The sequence below is a fragment of the Lathamus discolor genome, chromosome Z, assembly GCF_037157495.1.
Source record: "Lathamus discolor isolate bLatDis1 chromosome Z, bLatDis1.hap1, whole genome shotgun sequence".
In the NCBI taxonomy this organism is placed as follows: Eukaryota; Metazoa; Chordata; class Aves; order Psittaciformes; family Psittacidae; genus Lathamus; species Lathamus discolor.
The window spans coordinates 100,497,056-100,524,879 of record NC_088909.1 but is presented as its reverse complement, the minus strand read 5'-3'; the positions used below and the strand labels follow the sequence as shown (position 1 = coordinate 100,524,879).

The 27,824-nt window shown below is 58.1% G+C and overlaps 4 protein-coding genes across 9 annotated transcripts; 2 read left to right on the top strand and 2 right to left on the bottom strand.

Annotated features, from left to right (window-relative positions):
• Positions 1–1,401: 1,401 nt before the first annotated feature.
• LOC136004940 (B-cell differentiation antigen CD72-like) lies at positions 1,402–4,748 on the top strand. 2 transcript variants are annotated; one of them, XM_065661949.1, is made up of 6 exons: positions 1,402–1,645; positions 1,781–1,885; positions 3,216–3,530; positions 3,658–3,806; positions 3,994–4,058; positions 4,322–4,748. In XM_065661949.1, exons 1-6 carry the CDS (start codon positions 1,477–1,479, stop codon positions 4,458–4,460), a joined length of 942 nt encoding a protein of 313 aa, XP_065518021.1. In that variant the 5' UTR covers positions 1,402–1,476; the 3' UTR covers positions 4,461–4,748. The 2 variants fall into 2 exon arrangements, with proteins under 2 accessions (XP_065518021.1, XP_065518022.1); XM_065661950.1 differs by having other exon boundaries at positions 3,717–3,806; positions 4,322–4,407.
• A 9,295-nt stretch (positions 4,749–14,043) lies between these two features.
• Positions 14,044–17,314, bottom strand: LOC136004662 (B-cell differentiation antigen CD72-like). 2 transcript variants are annotated; one of them, XM_065661337.1, is made up of 6 exons: positions 16,827–17,314; positions 16,586–16,690; positions 15,345–15,659; positions 15,069–15,217; positions 14,817–14,881; positions 14,044–14,551 (listed from the first exon to the last, which is right to left on the bottom strand). In XM_065661337.1, exons 1-6 carry the CDS (start codon positions 16,993–16,995, stop codon positions 14,413–14,415), a joined length of 942 nt encoding a protein of 313 aa, XP_065517409.1. In that variant the 5' UTR covers positions 16,996–17,314; the 3' UTR covers positions 14,044–14,412. The 2 variants fall into 2 exon arrangements, with proteins under 2 accessions (XP_065517409.1, XP_065517410.1); XM_065661338.1 differs by having other exon boundaries at positions 16,851–17,313.
• A 499-nt stretch (positions 17,315–17,813) lies between these two features.
• Positions 17,814–23,312, bottom strand: LOC136004663 (killer cell lectin-like receptor subfamily G member 1). 4 transcript variants are annotated; one of them, XM_065661342.1, is made up of 6 exons: positions 21,714–23,227; positions 21,197–21,307; positions 20,654–20,734; positions 19,912–20,060; positions 19,566–19,669; positions 17,814–18,135 (listed from the first exon to the last, which is right to left on the bottom strand). In XM_065661342.1, the coding sequence occupies exons 1-6, from the start codon at positions 21,766–21,768 to the stop codon at positions 17,940–17,942; spliced, it is 696 nt and encodes a 231-aa protein (XP_065517414.1). In that variant the 5' UTR covers positions 21,769–23,227; the 3' UTR covers positions 17,814–17,939. The 4 variants fall into 4 exon arrangements, with proteins under 4 accessions (XP_065517414.1, XP_065517415.1, XP_065517411.1 ...); XM_065661343.1 differs by having other exon boundaries at positions 21,720–23,221; XM_065661339.1 differs by having other exon boundaries at positions 18,045–19,041; positions 21,714–23,312.
• Positions 22,815–26,898, top strand: LOC136004664 (uncharacterized). Its single transcript, XM_065661344.1, has 7 exons — positions 22,815–23,441; positions 23,559–23,633; positions 23,747–23,824; positions 24,552–24,647; positions 24,727–24,762; positions 24,850–24,894; positions 25,020–26,898. Exons 1-7 carry the CDS (start codon positions 22,850–22,852, stop codon positions 25,571–25,573), a joined length of 1,476 nt encoding a protein of 491 aa, XP_065517416.1. The 5' UTR covers positions 22,815–22,849; the 3' UTR covers positions 25,574–26,898.
• The last annotated feature ends 926 nt before the right edge of the window (positions 26,899–27,824 follow it).

The following is a 27,824-nucleotide window of genomic DNA, read 5'->3' as shown; positions in this document are numbered from 1 at the left end:
CCTGGGCACAGTAGCACACTGCGCTGGGGACAGCCCTGTGGAGGTATGGAGGTCTTCATGGATGCTGATGTCCCCTTCTGCCCCCTAGGAATGGGAATTTCCCCGTGATGTAGCCTGTGGAGCTGCCTCTTGTCCCGTCCCTGGTCCCTGCCTAGAAGAACTTGGCTTCATAGAATCATAGAATCAGAATGGTTTGGGTTGGAAAGTACCTTAAAATCATCCAGTTCCAACCCCCTGCCATGGGCAAGGACACGTCACCCTAGACCACATCACCCAAGTCTCTGTTGAACCTGGCCTTGAACACTGCCAGGGATGGAGCATTTATCACTTCTTTGGGCAACCTGGTGCCTCACCGCCCCCACGGTAAAGAGCTTCTTCCTTTATCAGCATCACCTCAGACCCTCCCAGGGAGATGCACAGAGCAACAACACCAGCTTTGCCTTCCCATCCCCAGACACAACCCCAGCACTCACAGCATCTCCTCCTTGGCCCCAGCCTCCAGCCCCTCAGCATCTCTGAGGTCTCTGCTGAACTGCATCCAGAGAAAGGCAGGTTTCAGAAAGGGCACTGAGGTGAGGAACAGCTGGGCACATCTGGACACAGCCAGTTCCTGGGACAATGGAGGGGTGCAGAAGTGGTGTTGTGTTGCAAGGCTGTGCTCTCCATTGTCTGTACAAGAACAGGAGAAGTCCTTCATCACTGGAGAAGGTTAAAAATCACGGCCAGCTTTGAAGACGATGGGAAGAGGTTTGGAAAGCCAAACATTGAGCAGCTTCCATCCAATACCCAGGAGGAAGATGGAGCATATCTTCCAAGGGAGCACAGTAGTCCAGACCTGGGGAGAACATGGTTGAGACTGGGGGAAGCTCAGCAGGATTTACCAAGGGCAAATGGCATCTGCCTGCCTGATGCTGTCAGAGCACTGGGCTGGGGACTGTTTATCATGATCCTTTGATGTCTGGGACATGGCTTCCCCTGTGGTCCATGCTTCTCACTGGAAGAATGGAAAAGATGTGGCCAGGGAAAGGGGAGAAGAGCAAGAGCTCACGCTGCAATGCGGAAACCCTTCGAGGCATCAGGCAAACATTTATGCACAACAGTGATGCTTAAACCCCGGAGCAGAATATAGAGAGGGACAACCACCCTCCTGGAGGGGGCCAGCACCAGAGCCACATGTTTCCATGTTGGAGCAGACCCTCAGGTTGACTCTGAGTAAGCTGAGCCTGTCAGCACTCCGCAGCACCCAAACCCCAAGCACAGCACCGTGCTGCCATCCCTGGGGACCCTGGGCAGACTCGGGGTGTGCAAGGGGACAGGATGGTGATGTCAGGGCCAATGGTGGGGCACTGGTCCCTGAGGCTGGGATTTCCTGCTGCACCCCACAGCAAACTTACACTTCTGCAGAAACCAGCTGCACTTCTCTCTTGCACCCCTGAGAGAGCAGGAGCCGCAAGAGCCACCGAGGCAGCAGAGAGCATGGCCCAGAGTGTGGTCTACGCCGACCTGAAGTTCGCAGCATCCCCGCCGCTGGCCGTGCCCTCCTGCCCCGCAGCCCCCGATGAGGACGACAGCCCCTATGAGAACGTGCTGCTGGGGACGGTGCCTGCAGAGCCCAGCCCAAGTCAGAGCCCGGCCACCGACATGGGTATGCTGCAGCACGGGGTGGGTAGCGGGGGGCGGCAGTGGGACCACGAGTGATGCTGTGCTCATAGCTCATCTCACCTATCTCATCTCATCTCATGTCGCCTCATCTCATCTCATCTCGTGTCACCTCTCGCAGGGCGATGGCCCCGGCGCTGGCGTGTCCCCATGGGGCCGCTGGCCATCAGCCTGCTGGTGCTGCTGGTGCTGCTGGTGGTGGGCACCATGGCCCTGGGGACCTGCTGTGAGTCTGGGTGAGGGCTGTGGGGTGGGGGGAGATGAAGGGTAGCACTGGGAGTGGGTGCTACCCACTCCCTGGGGACCTGCTGTGAGTCTCTGGGGACTACCCACGTCCTGGGGACCTGCTGTGAGGCTGGGCAAAGGCTGGGATGCTGGGAGTTGTCGGGTCCGAGGGGTGCCGGGGGCTGGCAATCTGAGCCTGGCGTTGCTTTTGGCTTGGCCAGCCTGATCTCCCCTGTCTGCCTGCATTGCTTTTCCTGTGCCTACCACTGCTTCTCACTGCCTGTTGTAGAATCACAGCATCATAGAATGATTTGGGTCAGAAAAGGGCCTTAAAGCTCATCTGGTTCCAACCCCCCCACTATGGGCAGGGACACCTCACACTGAACCATGTCACCCAAGGCTCTGTCCAACCTGGCCTTGAACCCCGGCAGGGATGGAGCATTTACAACTTCCTTGGGCAGCCTGTTCCTAGCGCCTCATCACCCTCACTGCTTCCCAATGCCTCAGACTGCTTCCACTGCCTTCCCGTTGCCTCCCACTGCTTCCCACTCCTTTCCCCTTGCCTCCCACTGCCTATCCCATTGTGCTTCCACTGCCTTCCTATGGCCTCCCACTGCCACAAACTGCCCTCACTGCTTCCCATTACTTCCAACTGGCTTCTCGCTACCTTTCCACTGCCTTCGATGTCTCTCACTGCTTCCAACTCCCTTACTATTGCTTCCAAATACCTCCCACTGCCTTCTCATTGCCTTCCCAATGCCTTTATATTGCCTCCCGCTGCCTCCCCATTGCCTTCCATTCACTGCAACTGCCTTCCCCTTGCCCCTCACTGCCTTCTGCTGCCTTCCCATTGCCTCCGAGTGCCTTCCCGATGCCTTCTGTTGCCTCCGAGTGCCTTCCCATTGCCTTCCATTCACTGCAACTGCCTTCCCATTGCCATCCATTCACTGCAACTGCCTTCCCCTTGCCTCTCACTGCCTTCCACTGCCTTCCCCTTGCCTCCGAGTGCTTTCCCGATGCCTTCTGTTGCCTCCCGCTGCCTTCCCATTGCCTTCCATTCACTGCAACTGCCTTCCCCTTGCCCCTCACTGCCTTCCGCTGCCTTCCCCTTGCCTCCGAGTGCTTTCCCGATGCCTTCTATTGCCTCCCGCTGCCTCCCCATTGCCTTCCATTCACTGCAACTGCCTTCTCCTTGCCCCTCACTGCCTTCCGCTGCCTTCCCCTTGCCCCTCACTGCCTTCCGCTGCCTTCCCCTTGCCTCCGAGTGCCTTCCCGATGCCTCCTGTTGCCTCCCGCTCCTTCCCCCTGCCCATCGCGGTGCCTGTGCCCAGACTGGCAGGTCACCCGCAGCCTGCGGGACGCGTCCCGGGAGCACGCGGCCGAGCAGGGCCGCCTGGAGCAGGAGCTGAGCGCCCGGGAGCAGCGCCTGGAGCAGTCGCGGCTGGAGCTGGCGAGGGCCCGAGCGGAGCTGGGGCGCGCGTGGCGGGACGGCAACGGCAGCCGAGCGGCGCTGGAGCTGCGGGACACGGAGCTGGGCCGCGCCAGGCAGGAGCTGGCCGAGCTGCACCGGGATGTGCAGCGCCTGCGGGGCGAGCTCAACAGCAGCCAGAGCACCGTGGCCGGCCTGCGCGCCTGCGTGAACACCGGTAGGGCCGTGCGGGGCTGCGGGACGGGCAGGGACGCTGCCGGGAGATGTGGGGCTGATCCCGGCCAGGATGGGCCCCCCAAGCATCCTTGTGATGGCGAGCGCCTGAGCCGTGCCCCTGCCCCCAGAGTGCTGCCCCTCGGGCTGGGTGCTCTACAGGGGCAAGTGCCTCTTCGTCTCCGTGGAGGGCAAGACGTGGAAGGACAGCCTTCAATACTGCCAAAGGAAATCCGCTCAGCTGCTGGTCCAAGGCGACTGGCCATCGTGGACAACGCCGGTAGGGAGCAGAGGGGCTGCCGCACCCCAGGGCTGGGGGCAATGCTGGGGAGGGCAGATCCAGCAGCAGCAGCAGCGCTGCGGAGGTGCTGGGGGGCACCGCCAGACCGGGGGCTCTCGGGCACCCAGTGAGCTCTGGGCATGGGGCTGGTGGTCGACAGCTTCTCTCCCCCTAACTCTTTCTGCAGGGGAATGGCGCAGTGTACTGGGTCGGGGAGAGAAACAGAGGTCATCGCGATTCACATGAGGACAGGTACGGATGGCCATGTAAAGTAAGCTGTTGATCACGGCCACCTGCATCTCCTGCAGCTTCAGCAGCCACAGGTAGATGCGCTGGGCACTGCCCTGGCATCTGTCTTTGACATGGGACTAATGCTTGAACGCAGGCAGTGGCCTGATCCTCGTGCCCAGGCTAAGGGGACCTGAGGCTGCAGCTGTGTGGGGTACAGCATGGTGGCAGCAGGCTGAGAACATGGTGATGGCACCTCTCACGTGTTCCCTCTCTTCTTGGAACAGAAGTTGGTCCTGTCCACGAATATCCTATGGGAAGGTGGAGCGATTCGAATGCCTGAGAATATTGCCATGGATCTGTGAGAAGCTGCCAGATGTGACGAGCACATCCAAGACCGTCCCTCCTCTCCCAGCCAGGTGGTAGCTCTGGAACACCGTTTCCACCATGCATCTGTGTGATTGGAGCGCGGGGTGCACAGCAGAGACACCTCTTCCCTCCTGCACAGCCACGTCCCTGCGTATTGTTGTCTCCAGAACTATTGCACTGCAAAGCTATTTTAAAGGCATACGGATTCATGGAATCATAGACTGGTTTGGGTTGGAAAGGACCTTAAGATCATCCAGTTCCAACTGTCTGCCATGGGCAGGGACACCTCACCTTAGACCATGTTGCCCAAGGCTCTGTCCAGCCTGGCCTCGAACACCACCAGCATGGAGCATTCACAGCTTCCCTGAGCAACCCATTCCAGTGCCTGACCACCCTCACAGTAAAGAAATTCTTCTTTATACCTAACCTGAACTTCTCCTGTTTCACTTTGAACCCATTACCCCTTGTCCTGTCACTGCAGTCCCTAATGACGAGTCCCTCCCCAGCATCCCTATAGGCCCCCTTCAGGTACTGGAAGGCTGCTATGAGCCCCAACTTTCTCAGCCTATCTTCATACAGGAGGTGCTCCAGTCCCCTGATCATCCTCGTGGCCTCCTCTGGACTTGTTCCAGCAGTTCCATGTCCTTTTGATGTTGAGGACACCAGAACTGCGCACAGTGCTCCAGGTGAGGTCTCACAAGAGCAGAGTAGAGGGGCAGGATCACCTCCTTCGACCTGCTGGCCGCGCTCCTTTTGATGCAGCCCAGGATACGGTTGGTTTCTGGGCTGCGAGTGCACACTGCAGCCGGCTCATGTTCATTTTCTCATTGACCAGCACCCCCAAGTCCTTCTCCGCAGGGCCGCTCTGAATCTGTTCTCTACCCAATCTGTAGCTGTGCCTGGGATTGCTCTGACCCAGGTGTAGGACCTTGCACTTGGAATGGTTGAACTTCATGAGGTTGGCATCAGCCCACCTCACAAGCGTGTCAAGGTCCCTCTGATGGCATCCCTTCCCTCCAGCATATCAACCGAACCACACAGCTTGGTGTCATCGGCAAACTTGCTGAGGGCGCACTCAATCCCACTGTCCATGTCACCAACAAAGATGTTGAACAAGACCGGTCCCAACACCGATCCCTGAGGGACACCACTCGTTACTGGTCTCCAGCCGGACATTGAGCCATTGACAACGCCTGTATGTGTGCAGCCATCCAGCCAGTTCTTTATCCACCGAGTGGTCCATCCATCAAACTGATGTCTCTCCAGTTTAGAGACAAGGATGTTGTGTGGGACAGTTTCAAATGCTTTGCGCAAGTCCAGGTAGATGACATCAGCTGCTCTACCCCTGTCCATCCGCTCTGTATCCCCATCATAGAAGGTCCCCAAATTTGTCAGGCAGGATTTCCCCTTAGTGAAGCCATGCTGGCTGTCACCAAGCACCTTGTTGCTTTTCATGTGCCTTAGCATGCCTTCCAGGAGAATGTGCTCCAAGATTTTGCCAGGCACAGAGGTGAGACTGGTCTGTAATACCCCGGGTCTTCCATTTTCCCCTTCTTGAAAATGGGGGTTATATTTCCCCTTTTCCTGTCATCGGGAACTTCACCTGACTGCCATGATTTTTCACATATGACAGACAGTGGCTTAGCAACTTCATTTGTCAGCTCTTGCATTCATCAGGGTCCTTCAGGACCCGCAGATGGATTTGACTGCAGTCACTGCAGAGTACCTCCAAACGGGAGATGGGAAGGTGCTGCATGGGACAGCATGGCCCTGGAGGGCCCAGCACGCAGGACTCCTGGGGCTCCTCACAGCATGGGGACATGGGGGCAGAGTGCGCTGCCCGGGGAGGAGCTGGTTCACCCCCACACTGCACAGCAAGAGCAGCCTCAGGAAAAACCCATTTGCAAATAGAAACACTTCTGCTTTTCTGATCGAGAAGTGTCTCCACCCCACGGGGGTTTGGCCAGGGCAAGGCAGGAGAGAGCCCTCACTCTGCTGCTGCCTGGGGCGCCCGCAAGCATGGCCCAGAGCGTGGTCTACGCCGACCTGAAGGTCGCAGCATCCCCGCCGCTGGCCGTGCCCTCCTGCCCCGCAGCCCCCGACGAGGATGACAGCCCCTATGAGAACGTGCTGCTGGGGACGGTGCCTGCAGAGCCCAGCCCAGGTCAGAGCCCGGCCACCGACATGGGTATGCTGCGGCACGGGGTGGGCAGCGGGGGGCGGCAGTGGGACCACGGGTGATGCTGCGCTCATAGCTCATCTCACCTATCTCATCTCATCTCATGTCACTTCATCTCATCTCATCTCATGTCACCTCTTGCAGGGCGATGGCCCCAGTGCTGGCGTGTCCCCATGGGGCCGCTGGCCACCAGCCTGCTGGTGCTGCTGGTGCTGCTGGTGGTGGGCGCTGTGGCCCTGGGAACCTGCTGTGGGTCTGGCCAAGGGCTGGGTTGAGGTAGATGAAGGGTGGCACCGGGAGTGGGTTTGAGGCTGGGCAAGGGCTGGGATACTGTGGGGTGTCAGGGCCCAGGGGTGCTGGGGGCTGGTGATCTGAGGCTGGCACTGCGTTTGGCTTGGCCAGCCTGATCTTCCCTGTCTGCCTGTGTTGCTTTCCCCTTGCCTACCACTGCTTCTTATGCCTGTCATAGAATGACAGAATCACAGAATGGTTTGGGTCAGAAAGGACCTTATCATCACCCAGTTCCAACCCCTGCCTCACCATAGAACCTGTTGCCCAAGGCTCTGTCCAACCTGGCTTTGAGCACTGCCAGGGATGGAGCATTTCCCAGTTCTTTGGGCAATCTGTTCCAGCACCCTCACCGCTTCCCACTGCCTTCCCATTGCCTCCCAATGACTCCCACTGCCACGAATTGACTCCCACTGCCTTCCCACTGGCTTCCAAAGCCTCCTACTGCTTCCCATTCCATTCTGATTGCTTCCAACTTCCCACTGCCTTCTCATTGCCTACACATTCCCCTCCCTTTGCCTCCTGCTGCCTCTGTCTGCCTTCTCAGTCCTTCCCTGTTGCTTCCTACTTCCTTTCCATTGCCTTCTCATTGACTTCCCATTGCCTTTATATTGCCTTCTGTTGCCTTCCTACCTCCCATTGCCTCCAAATGCCTTCCCATTGGCTCCCACTGCCACCCATTGCCTCCCTTCCACTTACCACCACAGACCCTTCCCTTCCCGCTGGCACCCCAGGACAGTCTCTGCCCACATCCCGACACTCTCATCCCGTGTCCCTCGCCATGGCCGTGGGCGTGCAGGTCGGTCCCTGGTGCCCATGCCCATCGCGGTGCCTGTGCCCAGATAGCAGGTCACCCGCAGCCTGCGGGACGCCTCCCGGAAGCACCCGATGGGTAGACATACTGGGCACTGCCTGGCATCTGTCCAGTCTCTGGGACTGGGTTGTTGTGCCATTTTCTTCTGATGTGAAGGGCACTGTTGTATGGCAAGACAGCCAACAGCTCTACTTGTGGGTGCAGTCCCTGACACCAGCATCTGCCCTTTAGCCATAGAGGGAAGTTGCCGTTTCACCCGCAGTGGGGAGATGCTCTAACAAGTGGTTCCTCAAGGCAGGGTCCCTGTGCAGAGCCCCGCTCCCACATTGTGCACTGCCAGATCTTCCAGTGGCACAGTGGGAGGCTGGGAGGGAGGAATGTGGCCCTTCCTCAGAGTCTCCTGCCTGCCCCAATGGCACTGGGAAGAGGCATCCACAGTGAGGATGCTGCTGCTGCTCCTCTGAGACATGCCCTCTCTCCTACGCAAGTTGTCTTAGATCCTGTTTTATCTTATCATCTTCTCTTCTTAGATGCCTGCTATCATATAAGGCAGACTTCAAATTGCTGGGAAACGTACCAGTGGATCTGTGAGCAGCTCCTGAAGCTCAGCAGCACATCCGAGACTCTCTGTCCTCTCCTAGTGAAGAACTGACTGTACACTCGGTCACAGCACATGGAGACAGGAGCTGGGGGTGCACCCTGAGACCCTCCTCCTGTGCACGCATTGCAAAGCACTGTGAAAGGGTGTCTGTGTTTTAAAGTAAGACTCACGGAAATAGACCTTATTCCCCTCTCTCACACTCAAGCTTACACTTACACCACTTTGCACCGTTCCTCTGAGTGTCCCTGTGCCAGGGCAGCTCACAGTGACCCAAGACTCTGATACCGAGCCCAGCTCCTGCCTTCTGTGCTCCACAAGGCTGCCAGCACGCACATGGTGATGTGGCTTTTGCATCTTCTTGGAGCTGGGGGATGACAATGCCAGAGATGTCCCCGACCTCTCCTCTTCAAGGAGTCCTTTGGATTTACTGCCTGTTCCTTTTCTCAGTGTTGGCAGCTCCCATCCTGCCCTTCCTCCTGCCTCCATCACCTGCCCAGGTCTTTGGGCTGGGCCTTGCCTAGGGAGGATGCGGGCAGCGTGCCATCAGCATGGAGAAACTGCTGTGGAGCCCTGAGACCATGTGGGGTGTATGAGGGAACCCTGAGACTATGGGAGGAAAAGGCACTGACGATTCATGAGACCACAGGGGTTGGATAAGGGAGCCCCGTGGCCATGGGGGAAATGGGGTGCAGCAAGGAGCCTTGAAACAGTGGGAGAGAGGGGGAAGCACTGGAGAAGCCTGGGAACACTGGGCAAAGGGGACACCCTTGCCACCATGGGAGAAATATCCCTAAGATCATGGTAGGACCTGAGGTGCCAACGGGGGTAATGAGGGGGCTCTGTCCCCACCCCGGTTGTGGGGGGGAGCCCAGGGCAGGGCTGGCCCTCCCTGTGTCACGCAGCATTTCCGCAGGGGGAGGATGAGGTTGGGACCCCTTTGCTAAGCTGAATGTGGGCAGCTCCCAGGGGAGGAGGTGTGGAAGGAGGCTGGTGGAGCCAGCCCAAGGCACGGTGAGGCTCGGAGGTGGGGACAGGATTGCAGGAGGTCCCCTGCAGTCTCAGCCAGCGTGCAAAACAAGGACTTGCCATGTCTGGCTTATCCCGGGGAAGCCAGACATACTTTCCCTGGTGCCCAGATAGGAGCATGCTCCCTGCCCCTGGAGCCCTGAGCTCCAGCTGCCACTGCCCACAGTGTCATTGGGCTCTGCCACCATAAGGACATGCTGCTGTCTAGCCTATAGCTCACGGGTCCCCAGGCCTGTTCAGCATGGCTGATTCCCTGCCCATCTTGACACGTCAGGTTTCTCCTTCCTTCCCAGTGGCAGGACTCTCCCTTTCCCTCATCCAACGTCAGCCGGCTCCATCAGTGTTCCTTCAGGCCCCTCTGAACACCAGTCCTGCCCTCTGGTATACCCATTACTGCCCAGTTTGATATTGCCACCCAGCTGTCTTGAGACCATCCCCATCCCATCATCCGAGGCACTGGTGAAGGCTTCAAGGAGCACCAGCCCCAGGCTCCACCCCACAGGGATGTTGCAGCTGGATAAGGTGATGCTGACAGCCTCCCGCAGCCTTCCTGCCATGCAGGTTTCCACCTTCCTTCTTCTCCTCTCCTGGCCACATCTCCCCACTCTGCCAGCAAGTAGACTATAGGAAACCATGTCCTGGACCTCACAGGTTCGTGGTAAACTTCCCCCATTGCTCTCCTCTTGAACACAGCCCAGTATTCCCACCACACGGGTAGGCTGGACAGGCATGACTTGCTCTTGGTAAATCCTGCCCAGCTTTCCCCATCCACCAACATGTCCTCCCTGGGCCTGGAGCACTGCATGGCCAGGAGGACATGCTCCATAGTCTTATTCAGATTCGGGCTGTTCTCTGACTGGGAGAACGAAGCTCAGTCCTGGGACAGGCTGTGGCCAAAGGCAGGTGATGGAGAGGAGAAAGGGCAGGACAGGAGCCAGCAGCAGCCAGTGAGAGAGGAAAGGGGCAGCCAGTAAAACCAAAGCATTCCCTGAAGGGGGCCATCTGGGGACACCAATGGCACCACATACCCACTTTAACAAGGTGCAAGAGACACCTCTCCAACCATCCTCAACAGAAGGCAGCAGAGGTAAGCAGGGCTCATTACTGGTGTCCCCTCCCTGGGTCCAGGGCTGGAGGGCAGGGGCTGGGGATTCAAGCATGAGCATGAGTATAGAACACAGAAATACAGACTCTTTTCTGTAAGCCTTGTTGTAAAATGCAGACTGTCTGTCACATTAGAAAAGATCATGGCAGTTATCTGAAGGTCCTAACAACAAAAAAAGGAGGAAGAGGACAACTAAAAGCAAGAGGCTTCCTCCTAAAATCTGTTGTCCCCGCCCAGAACCGCCTTGCTGTCCTGCAGTGGGCTCACGAGGAAATGCACTCGCATCAGAAACGGCCGGCTGGTGCACTGGTAAAGCGGATCTCTACTGGTGTTGCCAGGAAAAAGCGGTGGGTCGTAGTAGTAGGGGACTCTACTTTGAAAGGGACAGAAGCACTCGTCTGTCAGCCTGACCCAGTCTCAAGGGAGGTGTGTTGCCTACCTGAGGCATGGATTGGGGATGTTGCAGAGAGGCTGCCTGCTCTAGTAAGTCCTACTGACTATTACCCACTTCTAGTGATCCATGTAGGTGACAGTGATATAGATAGCAGTAGCCTGGATAGCATTAAGAAGGACTACATAGCCCTGGGAGAGGTGGTTAGGCGCTCTGGAGCTCAGATAGTCTTTTCATCATTTCTCCAGGATACAGGGGAGGACCTTGAAAAAGCTAGGAGGATTGGCCAGGTTAATAAATGGTTAAAAGGGTGGTGGCATAGTCAGGGGTTTGGGTGTCTTGAATACGGACTGAAGTTTGTAGGCCAGGTCTGCTGGGGGCTGGTGGAGCTGGTCTGAGAAGGGGAAGAGCAGTTTTGGTAGGAGGCTTGCCAGACTGGTCAAGGAGGCTTTAAACTAGATGTGTTGGGGGAGGGGGGCATCATTCCATCCCAACACACCCAGCCAGTTGCCAGCACCAATAATAAATGCTCGGAGCAATGCAGAGATATTCCAGTTGCTCCAGCCAATGAACCGGCTTCATTTGGAGCTTGGTTCAGATGCCTCTATACAAACGCCCATAGCATGGGGAACAAACAAGAGGAATTAGAGATGTGTGCACATCTATGGGGATATGCTATAATAGGCATCACAGAAACATGTCGGGATGGCTCGTATGACTGGAGTGTTGGAATGGAAGGTTACAGGCTCTTTAGAAAAGACAGGCCCGGCAGATGGGGAGGGAGAGTTGCTATTTATGTTAGGGATAGGCTGGAGAGTATGGAACATTGTCTGGGGACAGGTCAGCAGTCAACAGAGAGTTTGTGAGTCAGGGTTAAAGGGAGAACAGCTACAGGGGACATGATTGTGGGGATCTGTTACAGACCGCCTGATCAAGAGGACTCTGTGGATGAAGCGCTCTATAGACAGATAGGAAAAGCCTCACGCTCACAGGCCCTTGTCCTCATGGGGGACTTCAACCACCCTGAAATCTGTTGGAACGACGGTATGGCCTGGCACAAGCAGTCCAGGAGGTTCCTTGATTGTGTGGAAGACAACTTCCTTCTGCAAGTAACAGAGGAGCCGGCAAGGAGAGGTGCCATGCTTGACCTTGTGCTCACCAACAGGGAGGGGCTGGTTGCAAATGTGACGCTCCAGGGTAGCCTTGGTTGTAGCGATCATGAGATGGTCGAGTTCGAGATCCTCAGGACAGTGAGAAGAGCGTGCAGCAAGCTCACTGCCCCGGACTTCAGGAGAGCAGACTTCGGCCTCTTCAGGAGCCTGCTCAGTAAGGTTCCATGGGATATAGCCCTGGAGGGCAGGGGTCCCCAAGACTGTTGGTTGATATTCAGGGATCAGCTGCTACAAGCTCAGGGGTGCTGTATCCGAACTAGAAGGAAGTGCAGCAGGAGGGCCAGGAGACCTCCTTGGATGGATAAGGAGCTGCTGAGGAAAATTCAAAGGAAAAAAGAGGCTTATAAAAGCTGGAAGCAAGGACAGGCGGCCTGGGAAGAGTACAGGGATGTTCTCCGGGAAGCTAGGGACCAGGCTGGGAAAACTAAGGCCCAGTTAGAATTAAACTTGGCTAGGGATGTCAAGGATAACAGGAAGGGATTCTATAGGTACATAGCAAATAAAAGACAGACTAGGGACAACGTAGGCCCCCTCCACAAGCTATCGGGAGAACTGGCTACCCTGCATTTGGAGAAGGCTGAGGTTCTGAATGACTTCTTTGCCTCGGTCTTCACTGGCAAAGGCTCTGACCACACCACCCAAGTCTTGGAAGGCAGATACAGGGACTGTGAGAGAATGAGAATGAAGACCTTGGGGCCACTGTAGGAGAGGATCTGGTTCAAGACCATCTTAAAAACCTGAATGTGCACAAGTCCATGTGACCTGACAAAATCCATCCGAGGGTCCTGAAGGAGCTGGCGAATGAAGCAGCTAAGCCACTGGCCATCGTATTTGAAAAATCATGGCAGTCAGGTGAAGTTCCCAATGACTGGAAAAGGGGAAATATAACCCCCATTTTCAAGAAGGGGAAAATGGAAGACCCGGGGTATTACAGACCAGTCTCACCTCTGTGCCTGGCAAAATCTTGGAGCACATTCTCCTGGAAGGCATGCTAAGGCACATGAAAAGCAACAAGGTGCTTGGTGACAGCCAGCAGGGCTTCACTAAGGGGAAATCCTGCCTGACCAATTTGGTGGCCTTCTATGATGGGGCTACAGAGCTGATGGACAGGGGTAGAGCAGCTGTCATCTACCTGGACTTGTGCAAAGCATTTGACACTGTCTCACACAACATCCTTGTCTCTAAATTGGAGAGACATCAATTTGATGGATGGACCACTCGGTGGATAAAGAACTGGCTGGATGGCCGCACACAAAGAGTTGTGGTCAATGGCTCGATGTCCGGCTGGAGACCAGTAACGAGTGGTGTCCCTCAGGGATCGGCGTTGGGACCGGTCTTGTTCAACATCTTCGTCACTGACATGGACAGTGGGATTGAGTGTGCCCTCAGCAAGTTTGCCGATGACACCAAGCTGTGTGGTTCGGTTGATATGCTGGAGGGAAGGGATGCCATCCAGAGGGACCTTGACACGCTTGTGAGGTGTGCTGATGCCAACCTCATGAAGTTAAACCATTCCAAGTGCAAGGTCCTACACCTGGGTCAGAGCAATCCCAGGCACAGCTACAGGTTGGGCAGAGAAGAGATTGAGAGCAGCCCTGCGGAGAAGGACTTGAGGGTGTTGGTCAATGAGAAAATGAACATGAGCCGGCTGCAGTGTGCACTCACAGCCCAGAAAGCCAACCGTATCCTGGGCTGCATCAAAAGGAGCGTGACCAGCAGGTCGAAGGAGGTGATCCTGCCCCTCTACTCTGCTCTTGTGAGACCTCACCTGGAGCATTGTGTGCAGTTCTGGTGTCCTCAACATAAAAAGGACATGGAACTGTTGGAACAAGTCCAGAGGAGGCCACGAGGATGATCAGGGGACTGGAGCACCTCCCGTATGAAGACAGGCTGAGGAAGTTGGGGCTGTTCAGCCTGGAGAAGAGAAGGCTGCGTGGAGACCTCATAGCAGCCTTCCAGTATCTGAAGGGGGCCTATAGGGATGCTGGGGAGGGACTCTTCATTAGGGACTGCAGTGATAGGACAAGGGGTAACGGGTTCAAAGTGGAACAGGAGAAGTTCAGGTTAGGTATAAGGAAGAAGTTCTTTACTGTGAGGGTGGTCAGGCACTGGAATGGGTCGCTCAGGGAAGCTGTGAATGCTCCATGCTGGTGGTGTTCGAGGCCAGGCTGGACAGAGCCTTGGGCAACACGGTCTAAGGTGAGGTGTCCCTGCCCATGGCAGGCAGTTGGAACTGGATGATCTTAAGGTCCTTTCCAACCCAAACCAGTCTATGATTCCAAGAATCCGTATGCCTTTAAAATAGCTTTGCAGTGCAATAGTTCTGGAGACAACAATACGCAGGGACGTGGCTGTGCAGGAGGGAAGAGGTGTCTCTGCTGTGCACCCCGCGCTCCAATCACACAGATGCATGGTGGAAACGGTGTTCCAGAGCTACCACCTGGCTGGGAGAGGAGGGACGGTCTTGGATGTGCTCGTCACATCTGGCAGCTTCTCACAGATCCATGGCAATATTCTTGAGCAGTAGAATTTCTCCACCTTCCCATAGTATATTGCTGGGCAGAACCAACTTCTGTTCCAAGAAGAGAGGGAACATGTGAGAGGTGCCATCACCATGTTCTCAGCCTGCTGCCACCATGCTGTACCCCACACAGCTGCAGCCTCAGGTCCCCTTAGCCTGGGCACGAGGATCAGGCCACTGCCTGCGTTCAAGCATTAGTCCCATGTCAAAGACAGATGCCAGGGCAGTGCCCAGCGCATCTACCTGTGGCTGCTGAAGCTGCGGGAGATGCAGGTGGCCGAGATCAACAACTTACTCTTTACATGGCCATCCGTACCTGTCCTCATGTGAATCGCGATGACCTCTGTTTCTCTCCCCGACCCAGTACACTGCGCCATTCCCCTGCAGAAAGAGTTAGGGGGAGAGAAGCTATCGACCACCAGCCCCATGCCCAGAGCTCACCGGGTGCCCGAGAGCCCCCGGTCTGGCGGTGCCCCCCAGCACCTCCGCAGCGCTGCTGCTGCTGCTGGATCTGCCCTCCCCAGCATTGCCCTCAGCCCTGGGGTGCGGCAGCCCCTCTGCTCCCTACCGGCGTTGTCCACGATGGCCAGTCGCCTTGGACCAGCAGCTGAGCGGATTTCCTTTGGCAGTATTGAAGGCTGTCCTTCCACGTCTTGCCCTCCACGGAGATGAAGAGGCACTTGCCCCTGTAGAGCACCCAGCCCGAGGGGCAGCACTCTGGGGGCAGGGGCACGGCTCAGGCGCTCGCCATCACAAGGATGCTCGGGGGGCCCATCCTGGCCGGGATCAGCCCCACATCTCCCGGCAGCGTCCCTGCCCGTCCCGCAGCCCCGCACGGCCCTACCGGTGTTCACGCAGGCGCGCAGGCCGGCCACGGTGCTCTGGCTGCTGTTGAGCTCGCCCCGCAGGCGCTGCACATCCCGGTGCAGCTCGGCCAGCTCCTGCCTGGCGCGGCCCAGCTCCGTGTCCCGCAGCTCCAGCGCCGCTCGGCTGCCGTTGCCGTCCCGCCACGCGCGCCCCAGCTCCGCTCGGGCCCTCGCCAGCTCCAGCCGCGACTGCTCCAGGCGCTGCTCCCGGGCGCTCAGCTCCTGCTCCAGGCGGCCCTGCTCGGCCGCGTGCTCCCGGGACGCGTCCCGCAGGCTGCGGGTGACCTGCCAGTCTGGGCACAGGCACCGCGATGGGCAGGGGGAAGGAGCGGGAGGCAACAGGAGGCATCGGGAAGGCACTCGGAGGCAAGGGGAAGGCAGCGGAAGGCAGTGAGGGGCAAGGGGAAGGCAGTTGTGGTGAATGGAAGGCAATGGGGAGGCAACGGGAGGCAATATAAAGTCAATGGGAAGGCAATGAGAAGGCAGTGGGAGGCATTTGGAAGCAATAGTAAGGGAGTTGGAAGCAGTGAGAGACATTGAAGGCAGTGGAAAGGTAGCGAGAAGCCAGCTGGAAGTAATGGGAAGCAGTGAGGGCAGTTTGTGGCAGGGGGAGGCAATAGGAAGGCAGTGGAAGCACAATGGGATAGGCAGTGGGAGGCAAGGGGAAAGGAGTGGGAAGCAGTGGGAGGCAACGGGAAGGCAGTGGAAGCAGTCTGAGGCATTGGGAAGCAGTGAGGGTGATGAGGCGCTAGGAACAGGCTGCCCAAGGAAGTTGTGAATGCTCCATCCCTGCTGGGGTTCAAGGCCAGGTTGGACAGAGCCTTGGGTGACATGGTTCAGTGTGAGGTGTCCCTGCCCATAGTGGGGGGGTTGGAACCAGATGAGCTTTAAGGCCCTTCTCTGACCCAAATCATTCTATGATGCTGTGATTCTACAACAGGCAGTGAGAAGCAGTGGTAGGCACAGGAAAAGCAATGCAGGCAGACAGGGGAGATCAGGCTGGCCAAGCCAAAAGCAACGCCAGGCTCAGATCGCCAGCCCCCGGCACCCCTCGGACCCGACAACTCCCAGCATCCCAGCCTTTGCCCAGCCTCACAGCAGGCCCCCAGGACGTGGGTAGTCCCCAGAGACTCACAGCAGGTCCCCAGGGAGTGTGTAGCACCCACTCCCAGTGCTACCCTTCATCTCCCCCCACCCCACAGCCCTCACCCAGACTCACAGCAGGTCCCCAGGGCCACGGTGCCCACCACCAGCAGCACCAGCAGCACCAGCAGGCTGATGGCCAGCGGCCCCATGGGGACACGCCAGCGCTGGGGCCATCGCCCTGCAAGAGGTGACACGAGATGAGATGAGATGAGATGAGATGAGATGAGATGAGATGAGATGAGATGAGCTATGAGCACAGCATCACCCGTGGTCCCACTGCCGCCCCCCGCTGCCCACCCCGTGCCGCAGCATACCCATGTCGGTGGCCGGGCTCTGACCTAGGCTGGGCTCTGCAGGCACCGTCCCCAGCAGCACGTTCTCATAGGGGCTGTCATCCTCGTCGGGGGCTGCGGGGCAGGAGGGCACGGCCAGCGGCGGGGATGCTGCGAACTTCAGGTCGGCGTAGACCACGCTCTGGGCCATGCTTGCGGGCGCCCCAGGCAGCAGCAGAGTGAGGGCTCTCTCCTGCCTTGCCCTGGCCAAACCCCCGTGGGGTGGAGACACTTCTCGATCAGAAAAGCAGAAGTGTTTCTATTTGCAAATGGGTTTTTCCTGAGGCTGCTCTTGCTGTGCAGTGTGGGGGTGAACCAGCTCCTCCCCGGGCAGCGCACTCTGCCCCCATGTCCCCATGCTGTGAGGAGCCCCAGGAGTCCTGCGTGCTGGGCCCTCCAGGGCCATGCTGTCCCATGCAGCACCTTCCCATCTCCCGTTTGGAGGTACTCTGCAGTGACTGTGGAGTTCTGTCCTTAACATTTCTCAGGACAGACTCCCAGGGAAGTCCTTGCTGGAGCTGCATGATGCTGGCACAACCCATGTGGTCTATATCAAAACGATAATAGACCCCAGGGCCAAACCCCTCCAAACCAAGACCCTGCAGACCTTTTAGGCTGTTACCCATCACCCAGCCTCAAGGCAAAGTGAGGGTATTTGCTGTGACCTCCTCAGACTGGGTGGGAACCAGGAGACAAGCTGCTGCCCAGCCCTCCATGTGACCAGGGATGCTTACCCAAGCAGAACAAACCCTGGACAGCCACCACCACAACCAAAAGCCCAGACCTTTGTGGGGATCTGCTCCAGCCTGCACAGGAGCTTTTCCAAGCTGTCCCCAGGACATGAGGGTGCTCAGATCGACACCACTTCCTCCAGTGCAGTTTCCCACCCAGCAGCAATGTGACTGGGTCTGGGCGCCAGAGGATGCACCTCCATCCCACCACCATCATCCCCCAACACCAGCCACAGCATTCAAGTGCCAGAGTTTATTGGCGAATTGCAGAGATCCAGCAGGGTGAAGCGTCTGAATGAAGAAGCAGCAGCACCAAAGGATGCCCGTGCATTGGGATGGGACAGGCTGGAGGTCCCCACGGTCATCAGGGCCCAATGCAGGTGTAGGTGGTGTTTCCCCAGAGGAAGGCAGGTGGCGAGGACCGGACCCACTGCAGGGTCGATGCGCACTGCTCACAGACCCAGCCCAGGGCTTCCCCGCACAGACCACCCGACAGCCCCAGCCCTGACACCCTGCCACAGGCCAGGAAGGAGCTGGTGGAGCGATGGATTGGGAAGAGCCTGCAGGGAGAGAGAGGGCAGGGAGGGGATGGACAGGAAGGGCTGCGGTTCTCCCATCAGTAACTCCTCAGGAGAGCGATCAGGGATGCTATGCAGGCAAAGCTCACCCTCTCCAGGGAGCACTGTGCCCTGACACCCTCTTCTTAATTAAGACAATGCTCTGAGCCCCCCGACCCTACCCATGCCTGTTTGACATGCAGCTCCCATCCCCATCATGCACACAGCATCCCAAGGTCCTTCTGGCAGGGCTCAGCACCAGCTGCACTAAGAAAAGCCTGAGAACCTGGGTTTGGGGAACCATTCCAGCTCCACACCCAGGTGGGATGTGGACACCATCCATTCCCAGTGCAGCCCTCAGAAGACAGGAGATAGCCAAACTGTGAAGCACAACTGTGAGAGACTGATCTGAAATCAGCCTCCACTGTCCACTGTCTCAAAGACTGGTCTGAGAAACTGAGCTGGAAATCCACCTATCTCCTGTCTCAGAGATGGGTGGGAGGAGTTGAGATAAGACTCCAATATCCACTGCCTGAGAGAAGGGTGCAAGGAGCTGAACTGGGACTCCACCACCCACTGCCTGAGGGATGAGTGGAAAACAGCTGAGATAAGACTCTCCCATCCATTACTTTGAGGACTGGTGTGAGCCACTATCCCGAGGATTGCTGCAGACACGTGTGTCAAAGAGCTGGCTGCAAGACCGGGGAAACTGGTCCACCAGGAACGTGTAATATGTGACACGAACAGAGGTACTCCCCCCAACTCTTGACAAAGGGGAAAAGGCAACCACCAAGAGACACATCACCAGGAGGCACATCGCCAGTGAGCCATTGCCATGAGGACGGCTCCAGGACACCTCCGTGAGGACACTCTCCGCCGATGACTACTATGGATCCTGAGGGGCACCCTCTATGAGACATAAGACACACTCCATGGGGTACCTTCAAGGGGCCTCCAGAAGGACGCCTCCACGAGGACACCCACCTCCGATGGACTCTTGGGGAACACTCTGCTCTGATACTGACTATGAACCCTGAAGAACTCCCACTACCAATGACAATGACAACGGATCCCTGGGACACCACTGGATCCATGGTGGTGACTCACTCTCTACCTCTCTCTCTCTGCACCCTGAATCCTTGTTTCATTTTCTACCTTTTTTCCAATCTGTTCTATCATTATCCCCTTTATTACAATAATTTCCCTTTTATGTAACTCTCTTTTTGCAATTTGTAATAAACAAAGTGTCCAATTACGGTACTTGACCTCATTTGTGTCTTAATTTCACTCTTGGGATCATGAGCTGAAACAGGGTCTGGCACTGGGGTTTTTCTCCAACTGGACCCTGACAACATCCCCACATGCAAGTGGGCTGTCTCTCTCCCCATCACCTCCCTCAGCATCCCTGCCTCGGGACAAGCAGGCAGCCTCACCCCTTCAGTGCAGTGCCATCCAGCCACTTCCAGTCAGACCTGGAGCCATCCCGCTTCAGCCCCACGTGGAAGACCTCTGTGTTGGCTGTGCGCATCAGGAAAGCCTGGCATAAGAGAGGACCTGCATGAGCTACCTGGGAGGGAAACCCAGGCCCCTCGCAGTGATGGGGGTTGCAGAGTACAGACACAGCATCTCCAGCTCTCTATCTGGAGGCTTAGCTAGGCTTTGGGCATGAGGGTCAGAGCCAGAGAGCCAAAATGATGCTGGTGATGATGCTGCTGAGGTGGTCACCAGCACAGCCCGATGCCCACAGGGAACTGGACCAGTCAGGATGGGTACACTCACCAGAGTGGTGTTGGTTCGGACAGTGACCAGCTGTGCACCTCTGGAGCAGCAGTCCTCTCTGCTCTGCTCCCAGCTCTTCTTGGTGAAGGAGAAGTAGTAGCACTGCCCCGCATCCCAGAGCCAGCCAGCTGGGCAGAACTGGCATTGCCCTGCACACCAGAAACACAGCTTGCAGCCCAAGGGACAGGAGGGTGACAAGGGGCAGCCAGAGTACCAACCAACCCAATGTACTTCTATGGATACCCCTTGGAGAGGACCCTCTGCTTGCCCTTGCTCTGGAGCCCAGCTCCTGCATCCCAGTGCAACGGGCTGGTTACATGAAGATGATGGCATCGGGCAGATGGGTTAGCGAAGGGAGCTCCAGGTTTGGGGTTGTGATACAAACATCATTTGCAAAGCACAGGGAATGCAGTCAAGATTTCAGCTTCACCATAGACTGGTTGAAAGACAGCCCCCAGTGCTGTCCAGCACATGGAAAACATGATCTTGGTGCTGGTGGAGTGCCTGGGCAATGCAGAGCCATGCTGGGGTCATCTCTTCCAAGGGATCCCAGCAGTGCAGCCTGTACAGCAGCACCAGGGCAGCACGGTGGTATGAGCCAGGGGACAGGCAGCAAGGGTGAAGGAAGGCTGTGGGGAGGCACATTCTGGAGCAGGGACAGGTCCTGACTATTGAAAGTAACACCCAGGCCCCCTCCAAACCCTCTCCAAACCTCACACAGGAACCCACCAGGTTTTCCTACCTCGCTGCGTCTGTCGCCCATAGCTGGGGCTCTCCTCCCCGCTCCAGGGACCACGGATGCAGCTCGCCTGTTGTCCTAAATCTACAGAAGAAGAACAAAAGAGTAACACTGCCAACCCTGTGCTCCTGTTCCCAGCAGCACCATGGGACAGCCCCACGGCTGAGGGTATCCCCCCACGTAGGTGACCTGCCAGCCAAGCTCGACAACGTCCTTGTGGGTTTTGCTGTGCTTGGGAGCCCATCACAGAACAGGCTTTCGGGGAAAGTGCTTCTTTCGGTTTCAGTATCACCACTCTCCCTCCTGTCTTCATTTCACTGCTGTGTGATGGAGCAGGATGCCCTGACGCCATCCCACCGCCTTCCTCTCCCAGCCAGGCAGGCAGTCTTGCCTCACCAACTTTCCTGCTTGCCCCAGAACCTGCAACACCCTCAGCCCCAAGCAGGAGGATGCCTGGGACATGAGTTCTGTCTGTTGGTACATGGTCCTCACGGTGCCAACCCCAACACCCCGACCAGAGAGCTCCAGGCACAAGCAGGTACTCACAGTGGAAGCTCAGGCTGATGAGGATGATTTGTGCCAGCAGGAGCAGCAGGGAGAAGACAGCCAGGCTGAGGGCAGCCCAGCACCAAGGCAGCCGCACTGTCTGCTGAGGAACTGAAAAACAGAGATAACCTGGACTCTGGGGGCTTGGTTGGAGCAGTGGGGACACCCCCAGCCAGGAGATGTCTGTGAACCCTGGTCAGGGTCTCAGGAGGCAGTTGGGGAACCCAGGAAAACTGAGGGAGAGCCCTTTTGCAGCACCTTGATCCTGTTAGTGTCTCGCTGCAGACAGCGCTTGGCATGAGGCAGGGAGAGCAGAGCGGGGTGCAGTGGGCACCCCCTGACCTTGAGTTCCTCCTGTCCCCTGCCCCATGAGCAAGCAGAGTGCAACAGTAGTGGAGAGGAGCTGTCTGGGAGAGGGTACCCAAAAGAGGGGGTCAGTGGAATGGTCCCACAGAAGGCAAGGGGACGCAGAAGGGCAGGGGACCCTCCGTGGTGCCAGGGGCTGGGAGCAGCTCACCATTACCTGGGGTGGGGGGCAAGCGCAGATCAGCGTATGTGACCCCCTCGTCCATCCCTCCCTCGGTCTCTTGCTCTGCACCCACAGGGGAAGCAGCAACTCCTTCCCAGCCCCTTTTGGCAGCTGGCTGTGACGTGAAATGGAAAGTGTCACTTCCTGGTGGGGTCCCCAGGGGCACCACCTGGGACAGAACCCTGGGGGGGTCACAGCGATGACAGTGACCGACTGGGGCAAGGGGGAGCCCCACGAGGCTGGCACCCAGGCATTCCCTGCATGAGGGAGCCCTGCACCCACACTGCGGGGCAGGGAGCTGTGGGGATGGCTGCTACCTCAGACATGGGACTGCAGAATAGGATCAGAGTCATTTGGGTTGGAAGGGACCTACAAAGCGCACCTGGTCCATTCCCCTGCAATGAGCAGGGACATCTTCAATTAGATCAGATTGCCAGCCTGGCCTTGAATGTCTCCAGGGGTGGGGCATCCACCACCCCTCTGGGCAACCTGTGCCAGTGGTTTACACCCTCTTTGCAAAGAATTCCTTCCTCACATCCAGCCTGAATCTCCCCTCTTCTACTTTAAAACCATCACCCCTAGTCCTATTGCAACAGGTCCTGCGAAGAAGTTTCTCCCCATCCTTCTTATAGGCCCCTCCTAAGAAGTGAAAGGTCACAGCATGGTTTTGGGTTAGAAGGCGCCTTTAAAGATCAGCTGGATTCCTGCGCTCCCCACCACAACGTTGGGACAGCCACAGCCCCCCAGTGCTCAGCCTATCTGCCCCGGGGGGCTGTGCATCCTCGGGGAGCAGGGTCCCTTCTGCATCCCCACGCTCTGCACTCTGAAAGCAGCAAGGCCGCGGGGTGTTTGCTCCCACACGTGGTTCCTGCTGTCTTGTTGGCAGCCCAGCCCTGGAAAGCGGGGCACTGGGGCTCTCCATCCCTCCCCGGAGCCTTGAGTGCTGCCGTGATGGCCCCCGGGGCGGCGGGCAGGGTGCCCCAGCCGGGGGAGGGTCCCGCCCGGGGGACAGCACCGCCACAGCCGGGCAGGTCCATCCCGCAGCGCTGCGCCCAGCTGCGCGCTGATGGGGTGGGTGGTGCGGCCGGCACTACATTTCCCAGCGGCTCCTCCCGGTGCCGCACATGCTCCGTGCGGACTCCCGGCGGCTCCCGGCGTGGCGGTCGGTGCGGCGGAGAGGTGCTCGGTGCGGCTCTGGTGCCGCTCCTGGTGCGGCTCCCGGGGGGGGACTCCCGGCGCCTCTCGGGGAGGTTCCCGGCGCAGCTCCCGGCGCAGCTCCCGGCGTGTCCCAGTGCGGCTCCCGGAGCGCAGCGGGCGCAGCAGACCCTCGGGGGTACCGCACCGCCGGGCCGGAGCCGAGCTTCCCCCGGCCTGGCAGCATGCCCCGCGGGCGAGCCTGGACGCAGGCGGAGGTCAGCAGCCTGCTGGCGCTGGTGGGAGACTCGGGGGAGGCCGCCCTGCTCATGGCTTCCACGTCGCGACCCAACGAGGCTCTGTGGAAGGAGATATCCCAAGGGCTGGCAGCGGCCGGGTACTCGCGCAGCGTCGCCCAGTGCCGCTCCAAGTGGAAGGCGCTGAAGCAGGCTTTCCACTCGGAGCGGGAGACGCGACTGAGGGCAGGACTCCACTCAGACCGCCTGCCTCCGCACTACCGGGCCATGAAGAGCCTATGGAAGGCGGCCGGGCGGCCCGTGTTCAGGGAGCGGAGGATGCCAGGTGAGTGCCGGGATGGGTAAATGGGTTTGGCAGGGTGGCTGGATGTGGGATACTGGGTGAGCACTGGTGCTTCACGGCCACCCGGGGTCTGCTGACGGTCTCTTTCTCTTCCTCTAGACATAGTGAAGCTGCCCTCTGGTAAGCGCAGGTCAGCCCATGCTGCCTACTCTTCATCCTCACCAGAGCCACCAGGTACCTGTGGGCTCAGGCAGCCAGAGTGGGGCTTGTCCTGGCTGTGGGGTGTCAGGCACCCCTTGTGTCCTGGTTGTTGAAGCTCTTTTCTGCACCCACTCACCCTCCTGCAGAGCACAACGTTGACGGGGACACCCCGGACACGTTGATGTCCCCACTGCTGCAGTGTGCGAAGAACAAGCCAGAGACCCGTAAGTACTGGTCTGCCCCGCTGCACCGGGCTGCACGGCCACGGCTCCAGCCCAAGCCCATGCCAGCATGGTGGGAATGGAGCGCTTAAAGGGCTGGGGCCCCATCACGAATCACTCAGCAGGAGTGTTGGGGCTTCTCCATCTGGGGGCTTTGGCTCCAAACCAGTCCCAGAGCATGACAGGATGGCTGGGACAGGGCAGAAGGGGTTCCCCAGCTCTGACCCAGTCTGAGGGCTGCCTTAAGGCTTTAGGTCTCTAAAGGATGAGGCCAGGGAGCTCCTCTGCCCTGCAGCCCAGCCAGGGGCAGATCCTGCGTCCTTCTCACTGCACATCACAGGGGGTTGGCACAGAGGTGATACAGATTATGTCTCTGGATCTGATTTGTGAGGGCACCCCAGCCAGTATCCCGCACTGGGTAATCACCTTCTGTCTCCCTAAATTCCCCCTGCAGTTTCAAGTGGATGTGGGATTCTCCTTCACTTCCAGCCCTAGTCTCTTGTGTAGCGTTGCTGCGTGCTGCTACGCCGCTGCTGCCTTCCAGCCCAGGGGTGGCTGCATTGCAGTGGTGGGTGAGTGACTCCTGCTTTTGTATCTAGCTTGTGAAATGCTTTGAGGCCCTGCAGGGCACTGTGGAGCTGTGGCTAAGGCATGTTGGGCTGCGGGGCTGACCAGGCAGACCTGGGGCTGACCAGGCAGACCCTGGGCTGGTGGTGACCCTCTCCAGCAGGTCCCATCAGACGACGCATCTCTCCTCTCTGCTCTCTCCCAGCAGTGGATGGGGACCACATCGCTGGAGGGCCACCCGCTCCCCACACCGTGCCACGTAAGGCTTTCCTTGCCCTGCTCAGCCAGTAAACCCCCTCAGCCCCCTGAGCAGGGTCTGATAACGTTTCTCATTGCAGACACCAGTCACTGCTTCCCTTCCCTTCCATTCCTGGGTGAGTACCATGCCCTGGCCACCGCGCTCAGGTGCCCTGGGGCAGGAGGTAGCTGCAGCTCACAGGCTGTGTCTGCTCTCCTTTCAGGCTGTCACGTTGCCCCGAAGCCGGAAGGAGCTGAGCAAAAGGCTGGTAAGTGTCTGTGCCTTCAAGCAAGTCTCCCTGCCCCATGGAGCAGCTGTGTCCTGCCCATGGGGACAGAGGGCAGGGGCTCCTGCAGGCACTCTGGTTACTTCCTCCATGCCAAACCTTTGTGGCAGGTTTTCCTGGCGAGACATCCCCGGGGATGGCAAGAGGAAGCCGAGTGCTGCCGGCGGCCACCACAGCCCTGTGCTCCCCGGGCATGGCTGCCGTGAGCGAGCAGCCAGCAGCGGGTGAAGAGGCATCCGGCTCCAGCCTGCATGGTGGGTCCTCCCCGCAGCATCCCAACGTGGGGCTCTCGGAGCTGTGGGAAGGGTTTGAAGCCACTGAGCCTCTCCTCGGCACAGGCTCCGGCGTGACGAGCCTGCTCCAGAGCATGCAGCAGCTCCTGGCGCAGATCCTGCATACATCCCAGCAGCAGCAGGCGCTGCTGGAGAGCCTGGCCACCGACACCATCTCCTACCTCCACCTCCTCTCCCACAGGCTGGTGCAAGTGGGGGAGACCCTGCACCAGCTCCTGCTCCGGCCACAGACCCACCCGGGCACCCTTGGCCACTACATCCCCCATGTACCCCCATTCGAGGCGGGCCCCAGGGTGCCCTGCTCCCCCGGGGATGTCCACGAAGAGGAGCTTCAGGGGTCCCCTGACACAGGGTGCATCCCACCGTGAGCACCACCATCCGCAGACCCAGGGATGATGGTTCACTCACAGCCACATATCTTTATAGCAGAGGCACCGGATGTTTTGGAAGTTTATAGAAGAGAGACATTTTGATACAATTAAAAATAGCTTTTGTATCAGTTCTTTCCCCCTCCTTGGGGGATGTTCCCCTTCTCACTTTCGAGATGAGCAGAAGGGAAAGTTGCTATTTACGGCCTCCGAGAAACTCCTAGGCCACACACCATGAGTCAGAGGTACTTTCTTCACCCCTGCCCCACTGCCTGATGTCTTCCTGCCGCAGCTGGGCAGGACTCCAGCCTGGAGAACGTGCTGCTGGGGCTGTGGAGGACAGGGGTGACCACACAGGGCACAGGGTATGTGGTGTCCCATTCTTCTGCAAGGGAATGGGCCATGATGGGCAGCGCTGGGGAGGCAGTGGTGCTGCAGCTGTGGTCACTTGGTCACCAGATCATTAGTGGGTCACATCCAGTGTGTGAGCTGTTGCTGTCACAGCTGATACAGTGGAGTTGGCAGCATGTTGTTGTGCACCCTATCCTGCTCCCAGGGCTCAGGACATGTATCACCGTCAGCAATAGCTGCAGACATGGCATGGCACGATGTGCTTGGCAAAGTGGTCACTGGGTCTTGCACAGGGTGCCCACATCCTCTGTGGGATGGGATGGATGTACTGGCTGCCTCCAGAATCTCTTGGCAATGTCGTAGAAGCGAATGTAGCTGATGGCACTGGTGTAGGGTGGATAGACATCAGCATGGCAGTCTTGTCATACCACATACCACTTGTTGGGGGGTGACCTGCCCCTTCTCCCAAAAGAGGGACCCCATGTAGAGGCTGGTCCATGCCACGTCAAGCCCAGACAGGAAGGTGGGCAAGCAGTCCATGTCATCTCTCCTAAGGATGTAGCAGGGCTGATGCTGCTCTGATGCCATGCATCACCTTCAGGGTGAGGTTGCAGATGTCCCCCAACTCCTGCCCTTCCCCACATGTGGCCAAGCCATGCAGAGGGGCCAGAGGCATGGCCAAGGGGGTGCACCAGTGAGTCAGCTAGGTGCTATGACACCAGTGGGGTGTCCTCTGTGCTCCTGAGCATGGAGTGGAAAGCTCTGCCCGCAAGCCTCATGGTGCTGGGCTGCTGCTTGCAGAGAGGGCTGCCCTGGCTTTCCTCCTTGGGAGATGACCAGGGTGGATGAAAGCAGGGGAAAGGTGGGATCTCCCTTCCGGACCCTGGCTGCGTGCAGCCAGTGAGGTCGCAATGGGAAGGCGCCTTTGGGCTGTGGTTGGCCATGCTCCCCACTACCCAGATGCTCTCCCCGCTACCCAGATGTTCTCCCAGCTACCCAGATGTTCTCCCAGCTACCCAGCTGTGCTCCCATCACCCACTGAGCTCCCCACCACCCAGCTGTGCTCCCATCACCCCACTGAGCTCCCCACCACCCAGCTGTGCTCCCATCACCCCACTGAGCTCCCCGCCACCCAGCTGTGCTCCCATCACCCCACTGAGCTCCCCATCACCGTGCTGTGAGAGCCAGGAAACTGCGTTTGTCTCAAACACTGCGTAAACCGAGCTTGTCTCAGATACCATTTGCATTCAACCATGGGAGGCCTTGCAAGAATTACCACAATCGAAGCAGACAACAGGGATGTTGGTTTCAATTCTGCATAGGCAGGATCATCTCGACCCCCTTGTCCGAAGCCGATAATTCTCCACAGGGCTGTGAAAAGTGCTGACTCAAAGGATGGGGTCAGATAGCGAGCACACTGAGGGACAGCAGCCACACAGAGGACCCTCACAGAGCCCCAGCTTTGGAGCCGTGCATTCACTAAAGCACACCCATCGTTACTACAGTGATGCCTCTGTACCCTTCGCATGCAGTTACGGGTATCACCCCAAAGAACACGAACAGGCTCAGAGGGTGAGCTCCCACTGCTGCAACACCCTGGGTAATGACCAATGAGATGCCCCTGGATCTATGAGTGGTGCCTATCTGCTTGCAGCTCCTCTTATCTTATCTCTCTCTCTCCCCCTCTCCTCTCTCCCTGCATTGATCTCTCCAGGAATAAACACTTGGGTTTGATAAAGAGTTTCAGGATCTGGCCTCCTTTGTGCCTTCATTCCGACCAGGCAACATGTCTATTGATTCTGGCCAGGTCTGAGTCACGTATGTGTTCCAACCAGGCCGAGACACCATCCTTGCTTCCCTGCCATCCTGCTGTGCTCCCCACTGGAGGCTTCAGCCTTGT

Excerpts from the sequence above, each read along its gene's own strand:
- LOC136004940 (XM_065661949.1), top strand. The coding sequence starts at position 1,477 with ATGGCCCAGAGTGTGGTCTACGCCGACCTGAAGTTCGCAGCATCCCCG. Across the intron at positions 1,886-3,215 it reads CATGGCCCTGGGGACCTGCT|ACTGGCAGGTCACCCGCAGC; the intron begins GTGAGTCTGGGT and ends GCCTGTGCCCAG. Across the intron at positions 4,059-4,321 it reads CGCGATTCACATGAGGACAG|AAGTTGGTCCTGTCCACGAA; the intron begins GTACGGATGGCC and ends TTCTTGGAACAG.
- LOC136004662 (XM_065661337.1), bottom strand. The coding sequence starts at position 16,995 with ATGGCCCAGAGCGTGGTCTACGCCGACCTGAAGTTCGCAGCATCCCCG. Across the intron at positions 16,691-16,826 it reads GAGCCCGGCCACCGACATGG|GGCGATGGCCCCAGCGCTGG; the intron begins GTATGCTGCGGC and ends CACCTCTTGCAG. Across the intron at positions 14,552-14,816 it reads CGCGATTCACATGAGGACAG|AAGTTGGTTCTGCCCAGCAA; the intron begins GTACGGATGGCC and ends TTCTTGGAACAG.
- LOC136004663 (XM_065661339.1), bottom strand. The coding sequence starts at position 21,768 with ATGGACGAGGGGGTCACATACGCTGATCTGCGCTTGCCCCCCACCCCA. Across the intron at positions 21,308-21,713 it reads GCCCCCCACCCCAGGTAATG|TTCCTCAGCAGACAGTGCGG; the intron begins GTGAGCTGCTCC and ends TCTGTTTTTCAG. Across the intron at positions 20,735-21,196 it reads CATCAGCCTGAGCTTCCACT|ATTTAGGACAACAGGCGAGC; the intron begins GTGAGTACCTGC and ends CTTCTTCTGTAG.
- LOC136004664 (XM_065661344.1), top strand. The coding sequence starts at position 22,850 with ATGCTCCGTGCGGACTCCCGGCGGCTCCCGGCGTGGCGGTCGGTGCGG. Across the intron at positions 23,634-23,746 it reads ATCCTCACCAGAGCCACCAG|AGCACAACGTTGACGGGGAC; the intron begins GTACCTGTGGGC and ends ACCCTCCTGCAG. Across the intron at positions 24,763-24,849 it reads CCCTTCCCTTCCATTCCTGG|GCTGTCACGTTGCCCCGAAG; the intron begins GTGAGTACCATG and ends CTCTCCTTTCAG.